Source organism: Engystomops pustulosus, chromosome 11 (assembly GCF_040894005.1).
Source record: "Engystomops pustulosus chromosome 11, aEngPut4.maternal, whole genome shotgun sequence".
In the NCBI taxonomy this organism is placed as follows: domain Eukaryota; kingdom Metazoa; phylum Chordata; class Amphibia; order Anura; family Leptodactylidae; genus Engystomops; species Engystomops pustulosus.
The window spans coordinates 3,821,523-3,843,640 of record NC_092421.1 but is presented as its reverse complement, the minus strand read 5'-3'; the positions used below and the strand labels follow the sequence as shown (position 1 = coordinate 3,843,640).

At 43.4% G+C, this 22,118-nt stretch overlaps 1 protein-coding gene across 5 annotated transcripts in view; it reads left to right on the top strand.

The window, feature by feature from the left end:
• The window catches only part of LOC140106502 (L-threonine ammonia-lyase-like), a 65,873-nt gene that overhangs the window by 38,268 nt on the left and 5,487 nt on the right, over positions 1 to 22,118 (top strand). For all 5 annotated transcript variants that reach the window (XM_072130975.1, XM_072130973.1, XM_072130974.1 and 2 more), the window contains 8 exons: positions 116 to 232; positions 2,553 to 2,794; positions 5,778 to 5,943; positions 7,041 to 7,137; positions 13,747 to 13,822; positions 16,233 to 16,358; positions 17,239 to 17,406; positions 21,915 to 21,972. In XM_072130975.1, the coding sequence (XP_071987076.1) occupies positions 116 to 232; positions 2,553 to 2,794; positions 5,778 to 5,943; positions 7,041 to 7,137; positions 13,747 to 13,822; positions 16,233 to 16,358; positions 17,239 to 17,406; positions 21,915 to 21,972 (1,050 nt within the window). The remainder of the gene's footprint in view (positions 1 to 115; positions 233 to 2,552; positions 2,795 to 5,777; positions 5,944 to 7,040; positions 7,138 to 13,746; positions 13,823 to 16,232; positions 16,359 to 17,238; positions 17,407 to 21,914; positions 21,973 to 22,118) is intronic.

The window sequence follows — 22,118 nt, the reverse complement described above, 5'->3', positions numbered from 1 at the left end:
AGAGTACCGAGCCCGGGGGCTTTACATCTGACTGTATATGTATTTATTTTATTTGTACGGGAGTTTTGTGACTTTATCACTTTTAGGCATTAACAACACATTTATCTTATTTCAGTACTCGAGGCTTTCTAAACAATATGGAGTAGACCTTTACCTGAAGAAGGAATATCTACAGTACACCGGATCTGTGAAAGAGAGGGGTGTCCTGTATCTGCTCACATCTCTCCACGAGGTACAGTCTGGTCCTTGAATTGAAAAGTCAATTTTTATCATTTTTTTAAAAAGGTAACAACAAAAGTTTAGGTTGGAGTCTTTAGTTAAAACTTGAAAACCCCAAAGAGCCGACCCCCCCCCCCCCCCACTACGGAACGCAATACATTGTTTTCAAACTCCTAGCATTTATATAGGTTCGGCTACCAATATAAGATTGGTTGGTGTCAGGTACTTAGTACCCCACCGCAGGTGTTTATGGGGACTCAGGCCGTCACTGTAGCTCTGATATTGTGGGTCCATTCTGTGCTAGATTTTGCAGCTATGGTCCATTCAAAGTTAATCTGATTCCCTGCAGATAATACGCTGCACCTTATTACACTGAAGAATACCCATAAGGAGTGTTTTTCCAAGATATTAATCTAATATATAAAACGGAATGTGTGTGTATTTGTGTGTGTGTGTGTATATGTATGTATGTGTGTGTGTGTGTGTATATGTATGTATTTGTGTATGTATGTATTTGTGTATGTATGTATGTGTGTGTGTATTTGTGTGTGTGTGTGTGTATGTATGTATTTGGGGGGGAGGGGGGGTGTATGTATGTATGTATATGTGTGTGTGTACGACCGCTAAATGAATCTGCACCGTCGCGTTTACCATCACTACATTTTTTTTACATCAGCTTCCTGACTCACAGAACGTCATAGACGTCGGTTTTGAAATTCTCACCCCTTGTCCGATGACAATGCGCTGTGCCAGGATTCACTAAGATCATGCGCCTGATATCCTGCAGGTGTCGCTTACCCACCGACACTTGCTAAATACCTCTCCAAGCCGTGCATTCCCCAAAAAAGGTGCAAAGTCCAACGAAAGTGCGATCCGCACAATGAGCCCCATTGTCTGCCGGGTGATGTGATGTGTGAGAGAAAAACGGAGAGAAAGAAAGAGACAGAGAGATAGAGATGCATACAGAGATTGACATCATATATATATATATATCATTTCTGTGAACCCATTTTCTTTTGATATAGCTAACAGCAGTTATTTACTATTCCAACAACAAGGGCTACAGCTATTTTAATAATATAATAATAATAATCTTTATATGGCGCCATCAAATTCCGTAGCCCTTTACAAATCATAGAGGACACATACAGATATAATAATACATTACACAGCACAAATAGTCATATGGAACAGTGAGGGCCCTGATCACAAGAGCTTACAGTCTGAGATTATATTTCAATAAAATACTGGTGTTGTCCATTTGGGTGGCTTTGTTATTATCAGGTACAACATCATGGGGGGGGGGGGGACTATTAGGGTTGCAGTGGTGGTGGTGGGGGAGAGGGGGGGGTAACAGTCTTTATAGACTCCCCTCACAAATCTGTAGTGGCTTTGCTTGGTATTCCACTTGGTTGTGGGACAGGGACTTAGCTGCAGTACCTTACGATACCACTACAGAATGCGAGGTGCTGAGCCAGGCAAACAATAAGCAGGAAAAATGAAAGCCCCTTGACCCAGGCTCATAGAGGGGGGTGTCAGACCATTCCCAATGTCCCAATGTAATATTATAGACCTAGAAAGGATAAGTCAAAACGTAAAGCATGCAATACTAGTTACTTTATAATACTTTAGAGATTTTGTATATACTGCAGATACCGTATTTTTCGGCCTTATATATGAACTTATACAGAAATGTACTACAGACAAGATGTGCTGTACATTTACCAGTGTTTAATAGCTCCATCCCCAGAAATTTCCTGCACCTTCCCACACAGTATACAGGGTCCCTGGCTCCTGAAGTGCCCTGGCACCACAACTAACATTGTGCCCATCCTGCCCTCCCCTAGCACGGAGAGACCGGAGCTGCCATAGTGCCGACCACAAGGCAATCATCATCATCATCAGTAAGAAATCCCCCATACCTGCCAGCCCTGTAACAGGGGAAAGAGAAGGAGCCACAGGGAACCCCACAGGAATAACACCCTGGGTGAGGAGGGAAGGAGAAGGGGCAGAGGGAGACCGCTTAACCCCTGCTGCTTCACCCTGCATTAACCCGCAGCAGCCCATACCTCTGAGATCGGAGCTCTCTGACACGCTGAAGACAAGTTTCCCGGGAAGTGTAGCTGCTTGAACTGTGCACAGGTCTGCCACCTGCTGGTCATTTTTAGGTACTGCATTTGATCCTGCGCCTTATACTCCAGTGCGCCTTATATATGAACCTAGATGTCTTAGCAGGCATTTATTAGAGGTGCGCCTTATAGTCCGGTGCGCCTTATAGGCCGAAAAATACGGTACATATGACTTGGAAGTTATAACTTTCATTTATTCCACAGGATCAACAGAGGAAAGGAGTGATTGTGGCCACAGACAGTAATTTCGCCATGGCTGTAGCTTTCCATGCGTCAGAGTTACAAATCCCAGTGTTTGTCATTATGTCAGCCGGAACATCCCCAAACCGGGTCAAAATGTGCCGTGATTATGGGGCTATGGTTATTTTATTTGGACCCACAGCAAGGGATGCTCAGAGCCACGCCCGGAGACTGGCACAGGAAAATGGCTACCTCTACATAGAAGAGTACGTATCATCTCCTCGTGTAGGTCAATAGTCATGTAATGGACATGTAGGTGCCCGAGCCATTATTATCACAACCAGGGCCGGATTATATGGTGGGCTCCTAAGGCACCCTGGGCCCCCCACCACTTTGCCCTTAAAGGGGCCGCCCCAAATGTGGGTGATTCAGGTGGTCGCATGGCCACCCGAATCACCCACAGTATGAGCAGCTCCGGGTCCCGGCTTTTCTCTGAACCGGCTGCTGCTTGAACCCCTTAACGACCTGGCAATTGTTTAATATTTCATTTCCAAAAATCTAACTTTTTTATTTTTACACGTAAAGAGCTGTGTGACGGCTTGTTTTCTGTGAAACAAATGACACTTCATAGTGACGCTATTGAATATTCCATACCGTGTACTGGGAAGCAGGAAAAAAATTCCAAATGCAGTGAAAATGGTGAAAAAAAAAAAAACGCATTTGTGCTGTTTTCTTGTGGGCTTGGATTTTACGGCTGTCACTGTGCGCCCCAGATGACAGGTCTACTATATTCTTTGGGTCGGAGCGATCACAGGGCTAACACATTTGTACAGGTTTTATGTTTTTATACATTTACAAAAATTGTGCTGAAGCAAAGCTGCCCCATCTTAAATACATGTTCTACAAGAAGACACTAAAATTACAATTTTCATTCATCCCTTTAGGCGATAAAGTTTCTAAGTAGAATATCCAACAGGTTTCCCTCTGTAGGAGTCTCCTACTGATTAACCCCTTCTATTTCTTCAAGCACCAGACCCGAAGTTGGCCAAGCTTGTATATATTGTGCTGATGGGCTGGATATAGTTATTATTGGGGGTCTGCATATAGTTATTATTGGGGCTGAATAGTTATCACAGTGGGCGGTATATATTTATTATAGGGGGGCTGTATATTATTATTAAAGGGGGTGTATGTAGTTATTTATAATTATAGGGGGATGTATATATTTATTATAGAGGGCTGTATATATTTATCATTAGGGAGCTGTATATATTTATCATTAGGGAGCTGTATATATTTATTATAGGGGAGCTGTATATATTTATTATTATAAGGGGGACCGTATATAGTTATTATAGGGGGACTGTATATAATTATAGGAGCTTTATATAGTTATTATAGGGGAGCTGTATATAATTATTATAGGGGGACTGTATATACTTATAGGGGGATTTTATACAGTTATTATAGGGAAGCTGTATATAGTTACTATAGGGGGACTGTATATAATTATAGGTTTATATAGTTATTATAGGTGGCAGTATATATTTATTATAAGGGGGCTGCATATAGTTATTAGTGTATGTATGTATGTATGTGTATATATATATATATAATTTATTATGGGGGGGGGGGCTGTATATATTTAATTCCAGCAACATTTACGTTAATGAACAAAATTATGGGGGGGCCCCCACCAGTTTGTGCCCAGGGGCCTCCACCACCTTAAATCCGGCCCTGATCACTCAGAGTAATCGGAGCCATATGATAATAAGAGCTTGTGCCCCTGCGTGTCCGTCACATGACCAGGGGCAGATTTCTATACACTGGAAATTAACATAGAAGCTTTCTATAGAAGGACAGCAAGCAGAGATCTATAAAACCATGAGGAATTGCTACAGAAAGTATATTGGAAAATTGTATAACTTTTCACTACACAAACAATAGGAAATATTTGCTTTAACCCCTTAGCACTCAGCGTCCCATACATCGGGTACAAAGCTGATGCCGGCTCAGCTCGAGATCTCAAATACACGGTGAGTGAGTGAGCTCTGATTGCAGGTGTTTAACCCGTTAAATTCCATGGTCAGTGTGACCGCCATTTAAATTGCCTACTGGGGGTCTTTGCCCCATGATAGCACCGTCTTCGGGGCGGGGGCTGATTGTTCCTATGGCAGTCCAATCGGGACCCAAGGGCTGTTCACAATTATTTTTAATTTATCATTTTTTCTTTTTTTGTAAATAACCTCAAAAGTCATCAGCCAAAATTTACCACTAAAATGAAGTACAATATGAGAGGAAAAAACAGTCTCTGAATCGCTTTGATAAAAGTGTTCAAAAGTTATAACCATATAAAGAGACACAAGTCAGAATCCAAAAAATTAGGCTGAGCCTTAAGCTACAAACTGGCTGCGTCCTTAAGGGGTTAAAGAGAACCTATAGATAAAATAAAGACTTCATTAAAAACTATGTTTACAAAGTATTGCTCTTATCCCTAAATGGCTCCTTTCCATGGCTGCAATGTTACGAAAATTTGGTGGTAAACTTATATGCAACTCACCTAATATGAGTCTATCACACTAAGGGAGTACTGCATAGTAAATTTCACTTGCATTGGCCTGCCTCCGTGTTCGTGATCGACAGATCTCAGTGCTATGATATTCTGCTGTATGGAGAGCTTTGTTACATCATTGGGCACTTGAAGTCATGTGACCAGGATGACATCATCGAAGGTCCAAATAAATCTGTAACATCTACCTAATGTATGTATCTGATCACATGAAATCACAGCAGCCTGTGATTGGATGAAGTAGAAGTACATGGAGGCTGCTGTGATTTGATGTGATCAGATATATGGTGTACGGTTTTCTAATTTTAGGAGGCTAAAGGAACTATGATGATGTCACATGATCACAAGACATGCTGAGAAGAAGCATGGGACATAGGGGGGAGTACATGTAAGGGGCCGGCCTTGCAGGACACACCCCTTATTATGTCAAGTAATATAAGGTAAAGTTGATATATGGGGATGTAAGGGAAACCACTTTTAGCTAAAATGGTGTCAGTTACTAGGACTCTATAGGAACCTGTCACAAGCCGTATTTGTGAAAATGTGCTGACGGGTTCTCTTTAAATATGGCAGCTCATCTGCCTTTTTTCTCCTCTATAAAGCTTTGTATGTGAAAGTCTTTGGTGGTCTCTTTAGTTTCCTTCATACAGTATAATGTCATTTCATCTTTCCTCTCTCAGGGAAGACAGTGCAGGTTATCTTGCTGGACTAGGAACAACCGGGCTGGAGATCTACGAACAAGTGCCCAACTTAGATACTGTAATATTTCCTGCTGGAGGACATTGTGGCTTGTTAGCTGGATCAGCCGCTGCCCTAAAACATCTGAATCCCAAAATCACAGTGATTGTAAGTAAACACCAGGGTCAACCATAAATGCCAATGACTTGTGTTTCAGTACAACTAAACATCTGTAAATGTTTCAGATAAGGCTACATACACACACACATGTAAGGGGGGCATATATATGGCCGATATACGTCCCCCATCCACTTCTATGGACTCACGGCCCTGTACGGGAGCGGCACCGCACCGCTCTGTAGCCCGTAGGACATGTCTATCTTTCCATGTGATGCGGCGCCCTGCGCTGTATATGCCTATGGAGAGGGGCGGGGGGTGAGCAGCGCTCATCCCCTGCTCCTCTCCGCAGCGCCGATGTGTGCCGGCCGTGCTACGGTACGGTGGGCATACATCGTGTGCATGTAGCCTAAATCTGTATGCAAGGTCAATAAGCCATCGTTGTATAACAAATGTTTTACACCAAATCTTATCAGATTTGCTTGTACAGTACATATAGACAAATATACATTGTTTAGCCTGGGCCTGTATGGCATATGTATACTGGAGGAGAAGCCGAGGCACCTAATTTTGCCTCCAAAAAATTGAAAACTTATTGACTTGAGTATTATCCTTGGATGTGATCTTTGATAAAATGTCCAGCAGCAGAGCCCCCTCATTAATAAAATATCCAATAAAATGCCCCCCTTTATGATTAAATGTCCAGAAAACGTCTTGTGTGGATTTTCCACCTGCGTTTTTTTTTTCCTCTTTATTTCCCCATTAGGCTCAGGGAATTCTGCATGAAAACTGCAAGTTGAAGCCGATTTGATGCAGATTTTCTCTCCCATAGACCTCATTGTAGTAACATATCCATGAGGACGCACAAGAAAAGTAACATGATCATTATTTTATTTTACGCATTGAGCAACAATTTCTGCATGGAAAAACAATGCATCTTCTATATTACCTTTTCCGAAGCCACATTCCCCTTGATGCTACTGTAAAATCCGCATGGATCCGTATATACGCCCTTAGAGATCCTAGATCCGGCATCATGACAACCCATACGGAAGGCATTTCCTCTACAAATGTGATTCACTTTCAAGGTTGACTGCAATAAATTGCACATTGTATGTGTATTCTCATATTCTTTTCGTTTTACTCAGGGTGTGGAAAGTGAAAAGTTCCCCATTGTGCAACAAGCATTGAAAGTTGGGCACTGCTTGACCGAACACGACTATCTCACACACCCTTTGTATGGGGGTAAGTCGCTCTGTAATCCTTCCTCTTGACCCAACTTACTTTAGCCTAAGCCAGCCAGACTACTCTGAGGGGTAGCGACCTTGTCAGGGGCGTAAATAGGAGAGGCAGACCTCTGAATGGGCCCCCCCCTCCTGGAAAAATGATAAATAACTGTATAATCAAACATGTGAATTACAATTACTCACATTTATACATTCATTTATACATTTATGCACTCATATATACATGTGTACACTTATACTTGCATCAAATACACACATATAGGATATATACATTATGTTATTTCACATACACTATATACGCAGCATATGAACACATACAGTAACATATACAGATATGCAGCAAATATGTACACACACAAAGCATATACACATCACAAATACACATCCATTCATTTATACACTCATAGACATATATTTATATGCAACACCCCTGCCAACGCAGTGCAAACCCAGTGTTACGAAATCCACATCCTTCCTCCATTCAATAAGGTTTTCTCTACAGCCTGATCAACCGAGAGAGACCTCCAGTGTCTGAAAATGGTAATGCAGCTGGTAATTATTTGCCTGAGAAGGAACGTTACCAATAATGACCAATCAGATGCTTTGTTGTTGTTGCAATGTAAAGAGAATGCTGGTATGATAAGAGTCTTGCCACAAGGGGAAGTTATGAATCCCCTTGTGACTGGAAAGTTCCAGGTCAGAGTCAAGAGGTCAGACCAAGGGATTTCTATTGAGAGAGCTTTGGGGAAGCACCATGTAAATGGCACGCTGCCCTGACACACTTGGCCTGTGTTGCAGACCAGGCCCCAAGCAGACATCCACCTTCAGCCTGAAGCCGCTAACTATCCTCTCCAGCCTGAAGCTACCCATACCAGGCTGTGAACATCTCCCGTGGAACTATATCCAACCAGCCATCTCAACCCAGTTGATGTTACTGCTGTTGTTCCAAATAGACAAACTGTAAGTTTAATTCCTCTACATTCTCTGCATCTGAGTGATCCCTGTGTAAGGCTGTTACCACCAAGGGCGCCCCATTCACCACCACCAGGGATCCTTACATCTACATCAGGCAGGGAGAAACCTTCTACATCTGCAGCTTCTCTCTCCATTTCTTGTACTTTCACAATCCAGAGACCTGCCAGGCTGTGGACAAGGCCTCAGTTCCCTGGTACGCCGCACCGTGACCGTAGACGAGCGCCAGGCTGCACTCAGCCAGACGCTCAGGTACCTAGGACTCCACCTGTCTCCAAGCTACGAAGAGGCTAGGCCCCGGGGTGGATGTTGCATATATATATACTCACTGTGGGGTGTCAGAGGCCACAGATCTGACTTCATGCGGCTCAGCAGCTGTTGACCTCATGGGGAAAGTAGATGGCAGGAAACAGAGATAAGTGCATCCCTCTCTCACCCTGAACTGCTCAGCTGTGTACTGTGGAAGATGTGCACAGATGTTATGAACATTATATTATAAATAACATTATTCTATACAATGTGCTGCACATGCTCCATTCCTTAGTGTGGCAGGTGTGGTGCCGGGGTCCCCTGACATTGCGAGCCCCATAGCCGCTGCTATGGCTGCTACCACTGTAGTAACGCCCCTGAACCTTGGGATCCTGTCAAAGCCCTAATTAATGTGTAGGGAGAAAACGGTTACATGTGAGTTGGATGATTGCCTCAAGATTAGTCCAAAGCCAAACCCCACAGTTGCACAGCGCATCTACATCCATATAAAAGATTTCTTCCATATTTATTCACCTGTACAGCAATCTTAACAATGATACATTATTTCACAATTACCATATATGTTACCAGAGGGACTTCTTATTCTTACATCCCCTCCATATCTGGCGATACATTGTATCTGAGATCAACTACATATGTTCTTTTTTTCATCTACACTCGGACTATGCCGAGTCATTGCATTTCATTATACTTATGTTATGGATGGGTAACTTTAACTTTTGCAAAAAGACTTTATATGGCCAGAATACTTTCCACTGGTGCCAGCACTGGTCATACCCAGGCAAGTGCTGGGGCCCAGAGCTGCTGGGGGGCCCACATAAGTCTGTATCTAGTGAATCCATAGGGTAAGAGGGGGGTTTTATATAAAATACCCATGAGGGGGCTGTTTGGTATGAGAATCTAGGGAATAATTTAGAGAACAGGAAACTGTTTTAGTTTCTAGATTTTTATTTCCACCAGGTAAATTCACTGCATAGGGACCCACTGAGGCTCCGTCGTCCAGGGGCCTACTGAAACCTGGAGCTGACTCTGAAGAGAGATACAGTTCTTCCTTCTGATAGAAGAGCTATATTAGATTGAAGCAGGGCTCAACACTCAAAGGCTTCATTCACACAAAGGAATTATACAGCCATGGTCTGACTCGGGTGTAGCATACATTCGGCTATAGAAGGGTAGGGGGGCAGTGCTCCTCTCCCCTCCCCCGTGTGCTGCTGGGCCGTACATACTACACAAGATCAGGCTCTAACTTTTTCCGGCCTGTGGCACGGTATGGTAATGAGTGCTTACTACAATGCACTTCCATAGCATACGGCCGTTATATACGTTTTGTGTGAAAGGGGCCTTTTCATTTATCTATTGATTGTCAGAATATACTGGGAGATGTGTATTCCGTTGTTATTCCGGAGTTATTCTTTATATGGTTTCTTAATTCAAAGATTCTGAAAATAAAACGAAGAGGTAAATGTGGGTGTCATTAAATTCATTGATCCTATGAATAAGTTTCAGCATATTGGGGCTCATTTACTAAGGGCTGCGCGGCTGAACTTTTGTTTTGCGCCAAACTCCACCGGGATTTTGGCCAATGCGCCGGCTTACACACGACATAAATCCGGGGGTGGGGGGGTGGTTTTGCCATCGGAAAACCCAACGGATTCGGAAAAACTGCAGAATTTAAAACACTAATTGTGTCACAAAATCAATCACTCGCATACAGCAGGAAGAGGATGGTGAACTCCGGCGGACCTCGGCGCAGCAGAGACACCTGGTGGACATCGGGCGCACGATCTTAGTTGCACCCGTCTCCAATCCATACGTTTATTTGATTAAAGGGGTACCGTATATTCCGGCGTATAAGACGACTTTTGAAGACTGAAAAATCTTCTGTCTGGTCTGGGGTCGTCTTATACGCCGGTAATTGACTGCCCGCCGTGTATTCACGGCAGCGGTGGGGTTGCGCTGCATGGAGAGGGCTCACGGGCTGAGCCCTCTCCATAGCCGGTAAGTCTTTGCTGCATATTGCAGCAAAGGCTTACCGGTAACATCCGCGATCGGTGCCGGCAGCCTCAAAAAGATAGCGGCGCATGGGCGTCGCCATCTTACCTGGGATCGCTGCTCCCCGTGACGTCATCGGGGGGCGCCGATCCATCTCCATCGTAGCCTCGGGTCTTTCATTTTAACCCCTTAGTTACAATTTGCTGATAGCACATTGTAATGAATGAGGAGGAAAATCCCCATATACTGCCATACTGTAGTATGGCAGTATATGATAGGATTGATCAGACACCCTAGGGTTAAAGTACCCTAGGGAGTCTGAAAAATAGTATAAATAAAAATAAAAAAAAGTAAAAAAAAAAAAAAAAATTTTTAAATCACCCCCCTTTCCCTAGAACTGACATAAATATAAATAAACAGTAAAAATTATAAACACATCAGGTATTGACGCGTCCGAAAATGCCAGATCTATCAAAATATGATAACGTTTTTTCAATGCGTTTAACCCCTTAACAGAAAATAGCGCCCAAAGGCGAAAATGGCACTTTTTTTGCCATTTTTGAAAAATATAAAAAAATCTATAAAAAGTGATCAAAATGTCGTACAGTCCTAAAAATGATATCATTGAAAATATTATCAAATTTGGCAAAAAATGACACCACCCACAGCTCCGTACACCAAAGTATAAAAAAGTTATTAGCGCCAGAAGTTGGCAAAATCAAAAAAATAATTTTTGTACAGGAGGTTTTCATTTTTGTAAATGTATGAAAACATTATAAAACCTATAAATGTGTTATCCCCGTAACCATACCGACCCAAAGAATAAAGTAGACCTGTCATTTGGGGCGCTCAGTGAAAGATGTAATATCCAAGCCCACAAGAAAATGGCACAAATGCGTTTTTTCACCATTTTCATTGCATTTGGAATTTTTTTCCCGCTTCTGAGTACATGGCATGGAATATTTAATAAAATAAAAATAAAAAAGGTACAGTATGGTAACATTTACAGTAAAATGGACGATGGTAATGTTGTTGTTGTATGCCTTATGTTTGAGCGACAGTTTTCCTGCTATTTACCTGCATGTCAGAAGAATTTACATTAAAAAAAGGACCATGTTAAATTCAAATCTGTTTTTTTTTTTTTTTTAATTTTTTTTACCTGTGTTTTGTATGCGTTGGAAAAGGGGTAGTCTTATACGGTGAATATATCTTAAACTCTATATATTAACAGGAAAGTAGGGGGGTCGTCTTATACACCAGGTCGTCTTATACGCCGGAATATACGGTATTTTCTTTTCTGAAAACCCCCTGGGCAATTGTGCTGGGTGAGAAAAAACACACATCTGTACTTGCCTTGCTACACCTCCCGTTCCCTGTTCTTGCAATGAGGCTTGTGCTCAGTTTGTTGACACTTCCAGTGTTTTGGTGGCCAAAAGGGGCCTCAGTAGTCCACGCCAACATGCAACAGTGACCAGACCAGGACCCACTGTGGCCACTGACTCCCCTCCCCGGGCCCCAGTGGGATGTAACAATTGTATGGCCCATTAATTCCCAATTACTGAAGATTTTATGCCTCCATGTGATACTGTTATTGCTTTTAGAAATGGATGAATAAATAAATGGTCATGAAGGTTCCAGTTGGGGTTGTATTTCTGAACGCTCTGACACTTTTGCCCACATTTGTTAAGGCCCCTGCACCAGTTTTTTTCTGACTTTGCACATTCTTTTCAGCGCAAACTGCTTGTATTTACAAAATGTCCGCGACACATTTGTGTCACAGCTGCACTATACCTGAAGGGACACAAAATTCTGCACTGAAAGGGGCGTTGCATGTACAGTTGGACACCTTGCCACATTGATCATGCAGTTTCCGACAGAATTGTGTTGCACACTCTGGCCTAAATTTAGGCTGAATTCACACAACCGTGCGGAGGACGTATATGTGCAGCCGTGCCGTACATACATCCATAGACGGCAATAGCCGCACAGAACGGTCCGGTGAGCACAACGTGTGCTCATCGTACTGTTTGTAGCTGCAAATAGATAGAGCATGCCTTGCTAAGGTGTTTGTGCCAGTTTTCTTTCAGACATTGCCCGTTCTTTTCAGTGCAAACTGCTTGCATATGTATCTAAGAAATGTCAGCGCCACATTTGTGATTGCACGCGACCCTTTTGTGTCGCGGCTGCACTATTCTTTACACAAGACAAATTTCTGCATTGAACTAGGCGTCTCGGTGCACAGTAGGACGATGTGCCACACTTATCATGCAAAGTCCCACAGAAGTGTGGCGCACCCCATGTTAAAGGTGAAATAGCAGCCAACAATCCAAAAATATACACAAATGTATTTACCATCAACAATTCATAGCTTAGCAGCACCCAGGTAATTTATAAAATCTCAAGTTTATTACACCTTGGTCAACACCCTGTGTGAACACACGGCTCTACCGAGGAATGAAGGCACTCCTTCCCCCTCCCCCTTCAGGCTAACCAGACTTGGAGGCATTAGCTGTATGGGCTACTTCTGTGCTGGTATATATTCTCCCTCTGAGACCTCTGTCGAAACGCGTCAGGGAGGTGTGATACGTGTTTTAGGACAAGGGACAGTTTTTGGGACTGCCCTTGTAAGGGCGGGAGTCACGGGGTAATAGGGTTAGACTGTTTAGAACCCCACACCTTCCTGTCTGTAATGACGATAGGCTCCCACCCAGCCCTACATCATCCTCGGGTATCGTATGCTGGTGAGGTAAGAAACAACATATATCAGCTGAAGGTTTAATGTCAGCCAACCTGAGGCCGTTAAACTCTTCACCATTACATTATCTGCCACCTAGCATTTTTGTGCCCATATATACTTACCTGTTTTGTTGTTTGCCGTTTTTTGTTCTATCTGTATGTATCTCTTTGACACTGTAAATTAGCGGTGTCAAATAAGAAGACATAACACATCTCGCTCCTTAGTAGTTGCTAATTTTTAGAAAATTTGTAATAAACTGGAGATTTTATAAATGACCTCGGTGCTGCTAAGCCATGTTAAAGGTGCACCAAAAAAAGCTATGCAAGGAGCGCGAGATTGATGAAGAACCCACGCACTCTGCATACTACACATGGTACAGTTTGCACTAGTTTTAATAAATGTGGGAGCTAGCAGGAGAGTATCGGACTGTGCAGGTCAATAACAGCACATCACAACACTCAACATGATAAATAATACTTTCTATGAAAATTCTGAATCTATTTATCCTGCAAGATTAAAAAAACCTTTGGGGGTCAAATGTAAAATACACATTAAAAATAAATGAATACAAGTGTCTTTGATTTGATTTTTAAGTGGAGAAATAGAATCTAATTTGAATTTGACTTGTACTTTTAGAGCTGGGGGGACCTTCGTTTGGGACAAACACATTAAAGTTGACCAAGAAGCTTATAGACCAGATTATATCAGTGAGGTGAGTACCACTGCTACTACGTTAAAGGAAATCTGCATAAAAAGTTAAGCAGGATAAACCAGGGACACTTAGGCCCCTCCCACACTTGCGTTGCAGATCACGTCAGAGTCTGATCAGGGGGCGATCAGGGTTTGGTCAGTGACTGACGTTTTGCATCAGAGATCAATCAGTTTTCAGTCAGAGTTTGTTCAGTGTCTCAATTTTTCACACGCGTTTTCAATGCAATTTCAATGTGTTTTTCATGTGCAGATAACGCACGTGATAAGGACTCAGGACTGAGCTCTGTCTTTTCTATGGCAATTGATGCGTGACAAACGCATTGCACTTGCATTGGACTTGCCTGTGTCTCAGAGTGCGATGCGTTTTTGATGCCTCTCCATAGACTTGTATGGTTCTCGCACGTGACTTGCAAAAGTAGAGCATGCTGAGATTTAATCACGCGTGTGTGCATGAAAAAAAATGCAAGTCTGAAAAAGCCTGTTAATTACAATGGGGGTCATTTACTAAGGGCCCGATTCGCGTTTTCCCGACGTGTTACCCGAATATTTCCGATTTGCGCCGATTGTACCTGAATTGCCCCGGGATTTTGGCGCACGCGATCGGATTGTGGCGCATCGGCGCTGGCATACACGCGACGGAAATCGGGGGGCGTGGCCGAGCAAAAACCCGACGTATTCGGAAAAACCGCCGCATTTAAAAACCGAAAATGTGTCGCTTGGGAAGCGCTCACCTTCACCTGGTCCAGCTCGGTGTATTCCGGCACGTTCAGTTGATTTTCAGCGCAGCAGCACCACCTGGTGGACGGCGGCGGAACTACCTTCATAAATCCCGTCCGGACCCGAATCCTGTTCAGAGAACGCGCCGCTGGATCGCGAATGGGCCGGGTAAGTAAATCTGCCCCATTGGGTCAGAGTGCAATGCAAGTTCTGCACGTCAAAAGCACAGGCAGAACACGCGCGTGAACAACGCAAGTGTGAAAGGGGCCTTACTGATGTATCCAGGCACTGTGACCATGGTTATCCTCTTATTTTAGTTATCCATGGCCTCCTTCCTTCTAAAATCAACTTTTATAATTATGCTAATGAGCCAGAAGGGATACTGGGGCATTACCGGAGCCCCTCTGAGCTGTAGCATCACAGGCTGTTACACTGTCTCCCCCTGTTCACTCAGCACTTCTGTCACGAGTGCTCCCGTGACCCATATCTCGGGTCACGGGCTCATCTGTGCCCCTCTTGGTTTGCAAGTGCGGCGCCTCCTACCTGTCTTCGTTCCTGGTCCTCCGGTCGTGCGCGTGGGTCTCCGTCTCCTAGGCCGCACACACACACTGTCCCTATGCCTTGCACTGTTATTGTGATTTCCCATTGTGACCCCGGTTCCGTTCCTGATTACACTCCTCTGCTGCCTGCTTTGACCTGTTGCTACGTCCCCGACTCCCGTATCCCGAATCCCGTGCTGCTCGTTCTGACCTCCAGCCTTGTTTGTCATATGACAAACAAAAGCTAATATTTGCCTTTTTTCCGTTGTAAAACCCATTTAGAGTAACAATCTGTCATATTCTCACTTTCTAAATTCCCTCATTTGTGCTGTTGACAGACGGCAGTGATACAGTAACAATAAGTCACAGCGAGTCAGTGACTAACCCCAGAGGTAATGTAAGTGTAGGCGGCCACTGACCACGAATCATTATTACTGGGCTAGACTGGCCGTGGACCATCGATACTTTCCCTTGGCAGTGGCGCAGGGTTTGAAGGTAAAAAGGTCATAATAAAGGTTTTTTTTTTTTTTTAAGGCCATTGACCTCCCAATCAGCTGTCTGTACTATATGCCACATTCACAATTAAGTGTCCTGTGGGATCGTGATAGGGTGAATATCCATATTAAAAAATACAAATATTTAGTGATTTGCATTTTATCTAGAGAGGAACTTCTCACAGGGGCCTAGTAATGTATTATCAGCATTGTCGCATAATAAGATTTGCTTGTGATGTCTGTATAATAGTAATAATAATTCTTTATTTATATAGTGCACACAGATTACACAGCGCTTGTCACATCAGTCCCTGTCCCCAATGGGGCTCACAATCTAAACAACCTACCAGCATGTTTTTGGAGTGTGGGAGGAAACCGGAGGACCCGGAGGAAACCCACAAAAACATGGAGAGAACATACAAACTTTTTGCAGATATTGACCTGGGTGGGACTTGAACTCATGACTCCAGCGCTGCAAGGCTGTAGTGCTAATCACTGAGCCACCGTGCTGCCCTGTTATATACTGTTTTATTGCTGGAGTCTCCGCTTTTATACAGTGTTGTGCAAGGATTTGTTTAGACAGTGGTTTCCTGTATATATTCTGAACGAATATGAAGAGATGTCAATGTGATGGTGACTAAGTAATTTTATCTCTATCCAGGGAGGAGGATGTGTTGCTGTCTATGCTGAGGCTGCTCGAATGTGAGAGGGTCACAGCAGATGCCGAGGGGGCAATGGGACTCGCTGCCATTATATCTGGAACCCTCCCAGACCTGAGAGGGAAAAGGTAAAACCACGACCAAGGCCATGACCAGGGGTGTACAAGGAGGGCCCAGGAGGCCTAGGGGGCCCATATGGTGCACCTTTCCTTTATGAGAAGACGGTACTATAAACAATGCAATATAATTGGGCGCCTCACCACAGCCCATAACATGTGTCTCCTATTGATATTAAGACACAAAGTGATGTCTATGGACAATATTCCTGCAGTCCTATACGTGTTCTAGACTTGTCTTACCTAATAACAATGTATTCCTGTCTTCAGTGTTACCCAACCAACCCTCCCCCAGTGGAGTAACCAATATTCCCACTAGAGACCCAGGTACCAGATGTGACTCAGATCAGTTGTTTTAAATCCCCTACTTAAGGACACCTGACTTACAGACAACCCCTAGTTACAGACGGACCCCTCTGCCCCCTGTGACCTCTGGTGACCTCTCTGGATGTTACTATAGTCCCAGGCTGCACTGATCAGCTGTAAGGAGTCTGTAATGAAGATTTATGGATAATCCTTGGTCCCATTACAGCAAAAAATTTTGTAACTCCGATTGTCACTTGCAAAAAAAAAAAAAAGTCTGGATCTACAATTATTAAATATACAGTTTCGACTTGCATACAAATTCAAACTTATGGACCCTATCTTGTACGTAACCCGGGGACTGCCTGTACATCATGTCTTCATGTTATATGGTGAGTGACACAAAATTAAAATGCAAGAATTGTTGTTTTATCCATCCGCCAGAAAGGGTTAATAATATTTGGTGAATTTGTTTTTGGCAAACCAAAATAGAACCTTAAAAACTAAAACTGATTCAGCAGAAATATAAATGTTATGGCTTTGAGAACCCTTCAGTACAATCTCTATCTATCTTGGCTTTGCTCCTCAGGGTGGCCGTGGTCGTGTGTAGCGGGAACCTGCCATTGCCTTTGCTCCGTCACTGTCTGGACAGAGCTCTAGTTCTGGACCATCGAGTTTGCAAATTTTCCATTGTGCTGCCAGACTTTCCTGGGGAGATCACGAAACTCCTGGAAGCCATTGGTCGAGAAGAAGTCAGGTGATTATACAAGTTCAGCAATAAGGTTAGAAACCGTTTAGTCCTCATTATGAGGTTAAAACTTTATTTAGCAACAAAAGAAATACCTCAATAACCAAAAAACGGGCATCATAGATTCTTAAAGGGGACAAGGGAAAGGGTTCCAACTACCTTGGTGTCCGCATCAGCCGGGGTTCACCCATGAGGCGAGTTGAGAATCTTGCCACGGGCGGCATCCCCTGGTGGACAATAAGGGGGCTGCATGCAGGACACTGAGGTAAAGCCAGGACAAATAAAATAACCATGACTGCGGCGTGTCCTGGCTAGGAACGATCAGCAGGAGGAGGGGGCGGCAGACTGCAGGGAGTGGGGAGCGGAGCGGCAGAGAATTACTACCTACTGTGCTGTGCAGCAGGCAGTGTTCGCTCTGACTCCAGCGCTGCTCGCACTACACAGTTAGCAGTAATTCTCACAGTACAGACCCCGCCTGGCCAGGCTCAGCACAGCCTGCAAGGCCCCCCTCAACCCTGTTACATTCTGTCCTTCTATGCTACATGTGTCCATGGTGGATAGATGTAGCAGAACTGAGGGGAACAGATGTAGCAGAGCTGAGGTGGACCCTTCAACCTGCTACACCAGGTTGTCACCCTCTCAGTACTGCTACATCTGTCAACTGTGAACATACAGCACAAACCAAATGTTTAGATACACCTTCTCATTCAGAGAGTTTTCTGCATTTTCATGACTATAAAAATTGTAGATTCCCACTGGAGGCTTCAAAACTATGAATTATCACATGTGGAATTATAGACTTACCAAAAAAGTGTGAAACTGAAAATATATCTTATAGTCTGGGTTCTTCAAAGTAGCCTCTTTTTGCTGTGATTACTGCTTTGTAGACTCTTGGCATTCTCTTGATGAGCTTCAAGAGGTAGCCACCAGAAAAGGTTTTCACATCACAGGTGCTCTGTCAGGTTTAATAAGTGGGATTTCTTGCCTTGTAAATGGGGTTGGGACCATCAGTTGTGTTGTGCAGGAGTCCGGTGGAAGTCAGGGGAGCTGAACCGCAGAGTGAAGGCAAAGGGCCAACAAGTGCTGAACATCTCTGGAAACTCCTTCAAGACTGTTGGAAGACCATTTCAGGTGACTACCTCTTGAAGCTCTTCAAGAGAAGCCAAGAGTCTACAAAGCAGTGATCAAAGCACCTGACTTGTCTTTGTCAAGTTTTTTTTTCCGTCTTATTAGGTGCAAATTAAAAAAAAAAGGCACAATTGTAGGTGCAAATCACTGTTAAATAAGGCCCAAACATCTGGAAGTAGGAGAAATACAAAGACCTATTAGGCGCAAACCAGGATCACTGCTATGCAGCAAACTGCAGGGAAAAGATGTAAAAATACTCCAAAAAGTAACTAAAATACAACCAAAAAAAGTGCATCAGATTAAGATAAATGACCCCCAATGTATAATTGTTGGACCATAAGCTTGTTATGATGGACCATATGTTGTTTATCTATAGTTCCGCCTCAGGCGGCTAGCTTTATCCCTGCACATCGGAGAATGCACCCAATTATAATAGACTGTTCAGGAATTTAACGGTGATTGGTAATTCTCAATAATTTAGGATGATAACTAAGACTTAAAGGGGTTGTCAAGACCACAAAAAAAGGTCTGTTGCACTTCAATTAAATGGAGGAGCAGGTTGGACATGGCACTGGTGGAAGTAGCAGAGTACTGCACTTGTAGTGTCCCACAACATGGGCCATCCCGCATCTTTAAGTATATATTCCCTTTAATGCTGTAATTTCCCTCTAAAGTTTAATCCGGTTAATACTATAGCTACCTAATAAGAATCATTTTCTGCCACCTACTGCCCAAAAGGAGCATTTACATCATGCCTGCCACTAAGGAGTTAATGTGCTAATTTACGTTATGTTTGAAATTATTGTAACTTTTCTGAAATAGATACATCTGATAAAACTCCCAACCTGTTTAGACAGTTCTGGAATATTATCGAAGGTAAAACTGTTGTAGTTGGTCATGGCAACCAATTAGAGCTCAGCTGTAGTTTTAGAAACGACTGTGGAAAAATGAAAGCTGAGGTCTGATTGGCTGCCGTGGTCAACTAGAACAGAACTGCTCTCAGACACTTTTGATAAATCTTCCCCAGTAAGTCTAGAAATTTAAGCTTTGTATTGGACTTTGGGTCAGTCTTTAAAAATAGATTTAAGGTTGTCTGCATCCAGATTGCTAGCCAAGCAGCAGAGCCAATCTGGCTCCTAAAGCCAGCAGGTCAAGGACACCCAGGTCAAGGCTGAGGTACTTCTAAGTTTCTATTTCACAAGGGAATCATCACCACAGCCAGCCAATCCCCTGACTTGTGTGTACATGCAGGTATACAGGACGGATCACGTACAGCCTGTTACCTGCTGATGTTCTCAATGGTCTTTGTGCTAATAAAGAAACTAAGTTTTGCAGATTCCCATTGTCACCAGTGTAATCCCTGTCCTGCCGCTAACATCACGAGCCTCCCTTTCACCATCTGTCCGGGGATCTAATACCACAGGGGGATCTATTCTCTACACTGTGGCCTCACCCTCTTCTTGGTTCCTCTTGAGGCCTATTCTCGTGGACCCAGCCACCCTGACATATTCTGGTACTAGGTCGCACTACAGTCGGCCACTCCAGTCCATGGGAATCCAGTTGCCCCCACACTACAATCAGGCTTCGGTGCGGTAACGTTGCGGTAACAGTTGAATGGAGCAGCAGACACAAGTGCACAGGTTCATTGGAGGGTACAGTGGACCACGTTCTTGTGATCCACTTCTTGGGAAATAACTTGATGTGACTAGACAACCCCTTTAAACAGGTAGGAATGTTGACAGAGCCCGATGCTTTCCTTTAAGCAGCCATTGGGTTTCGTGCTGTATGTCAGAGACTAGTAATCGGCTTCAGGGAAGATTCGGCATCTGAAGGCATCTCATTGTTAATACCGCAATTATCTGATGCTGGTCTCTGTCAAGCGGATACTTTTGTTTACAGCAAGTTTACAATGTTCCATCTTGTGTTAAGATGATGCCCTTTTGGCCTTTGCATGACAGTAGAAATGTATGATCATGGCTTTGGGTGCAGCCTGGAGGTTTCCTTGCAAACTCTCTAAATGGGGGAAATTCATTGGGTGGGCACATAAACCTGAACTGAACTCGGATTCGGACAGTCAGATCAGACCTGGTCTTAGGTCCAAAATGGCGGAATTTTCGCCCATATTTACTAAGACGCCAGAGTCTAAGTACATATGGGCTCCAGAACTGGGCAGGGGGGAGAAGTAAGACAAGTGTTGAATACACCAGTCTTAATGAATTCCCACCATTGGGGCAGATTTATTATCGTATCTGCGCCAAAAAAAGGGTCGGGAACTCACTTTTTTTTTTTTTTGGCGCAGACCAGGAAAAAAATGGTCTGAAATCAAACGAAAAACAGGCGCAGTCCATGTAAGATTTTGGCGCACATCTCATTTGTGTCGGCATTTTTATGGCATCCTATTGATTAGTCCCGTCTGCGCATTAATTACTTACAGCCGTGCGTCACTTTAATATATCGGGGGGGATTTACTAATTCTGACGCAAGTACGACTGTCGGCATCGGAGATCAGTCTCCGGAAAGCACAGCCCGATGTATTAAAGTGGCGCACGGCTGTAAGTAAGTAATGGGTACACGGTAATAATCAGTCGTGCGCCAGAAAAATGCCGACAGTAATGAGATGTGCGCCAAAATCTTACATGGACTGCGCCTTCATTTTGCTCTCTGACGATTTTTTCCTGGTCTATTGTGCGGCAAAATTTGTGCCTAAAAATGGCGGCAAAATACACATAAATGTGACGGATGGTGTGGAAAAGTTAGGCCACGCCCACTTGCGGCAAAAATACTGGAGGTGTCGGGAGAGTCGGAAACATCTGTTCTCTCTGGCGCAAACTCATTATAAATGATCGGCAACAGTTCTGCGCCCCAAAAAAAACCTAAAGATCCTGGCGCAGTTACGATAATACATGTCCCCCATTGTGTTAAAGAAAACGGGTTGACTCTTGAGTTTGCTGTCCCTCGACTCCAGAGAGGGGGGGGGGGGTCTACAATAAATATGACTCTATATTTTATGATGTTCAGTAACAACGTATTCTTTAATGCTTCTTAAAAACGATAATTTAAGGTTTGAAAACTTCGCCAGGCGTTTCCTTTTATGGAAAAACAAGCGGAACATCTTGTGGCGGGGACATCTGCCAGCACAGCACCAGTGCCAGACGCTCACCCCGACCCGATCAAATGGTTTTGTGGGCAAATGTTTTCCACAATGCATTATTATGTGATCTTACATAAATGTGTATTACAGACCTCATATGTTTTATATGGTACCGGCCAAAACAAGCAAACTCAGCATTAAAATGGTATATATCAATATATCATATAATAATAATAATAATAATAATAATAATAATAATTTATATAAAATATATATTAATAAGCTCTATTGATTTTAGGGTTCTAGATATGCAGAAAGAAAGCATCTTCTTGAACAATGACCTATTCACCTTGGAGGTAAGTTATATTGCCATGTGTGTGTATATATGTATATGTGTATATATGGGTGACACATCCCATTTCACACTATTACATTGTATGTTACATTGATGTGGCAAATGCTTCCATTATTGGATACAATAACAGTTATTACAAACCTTTAT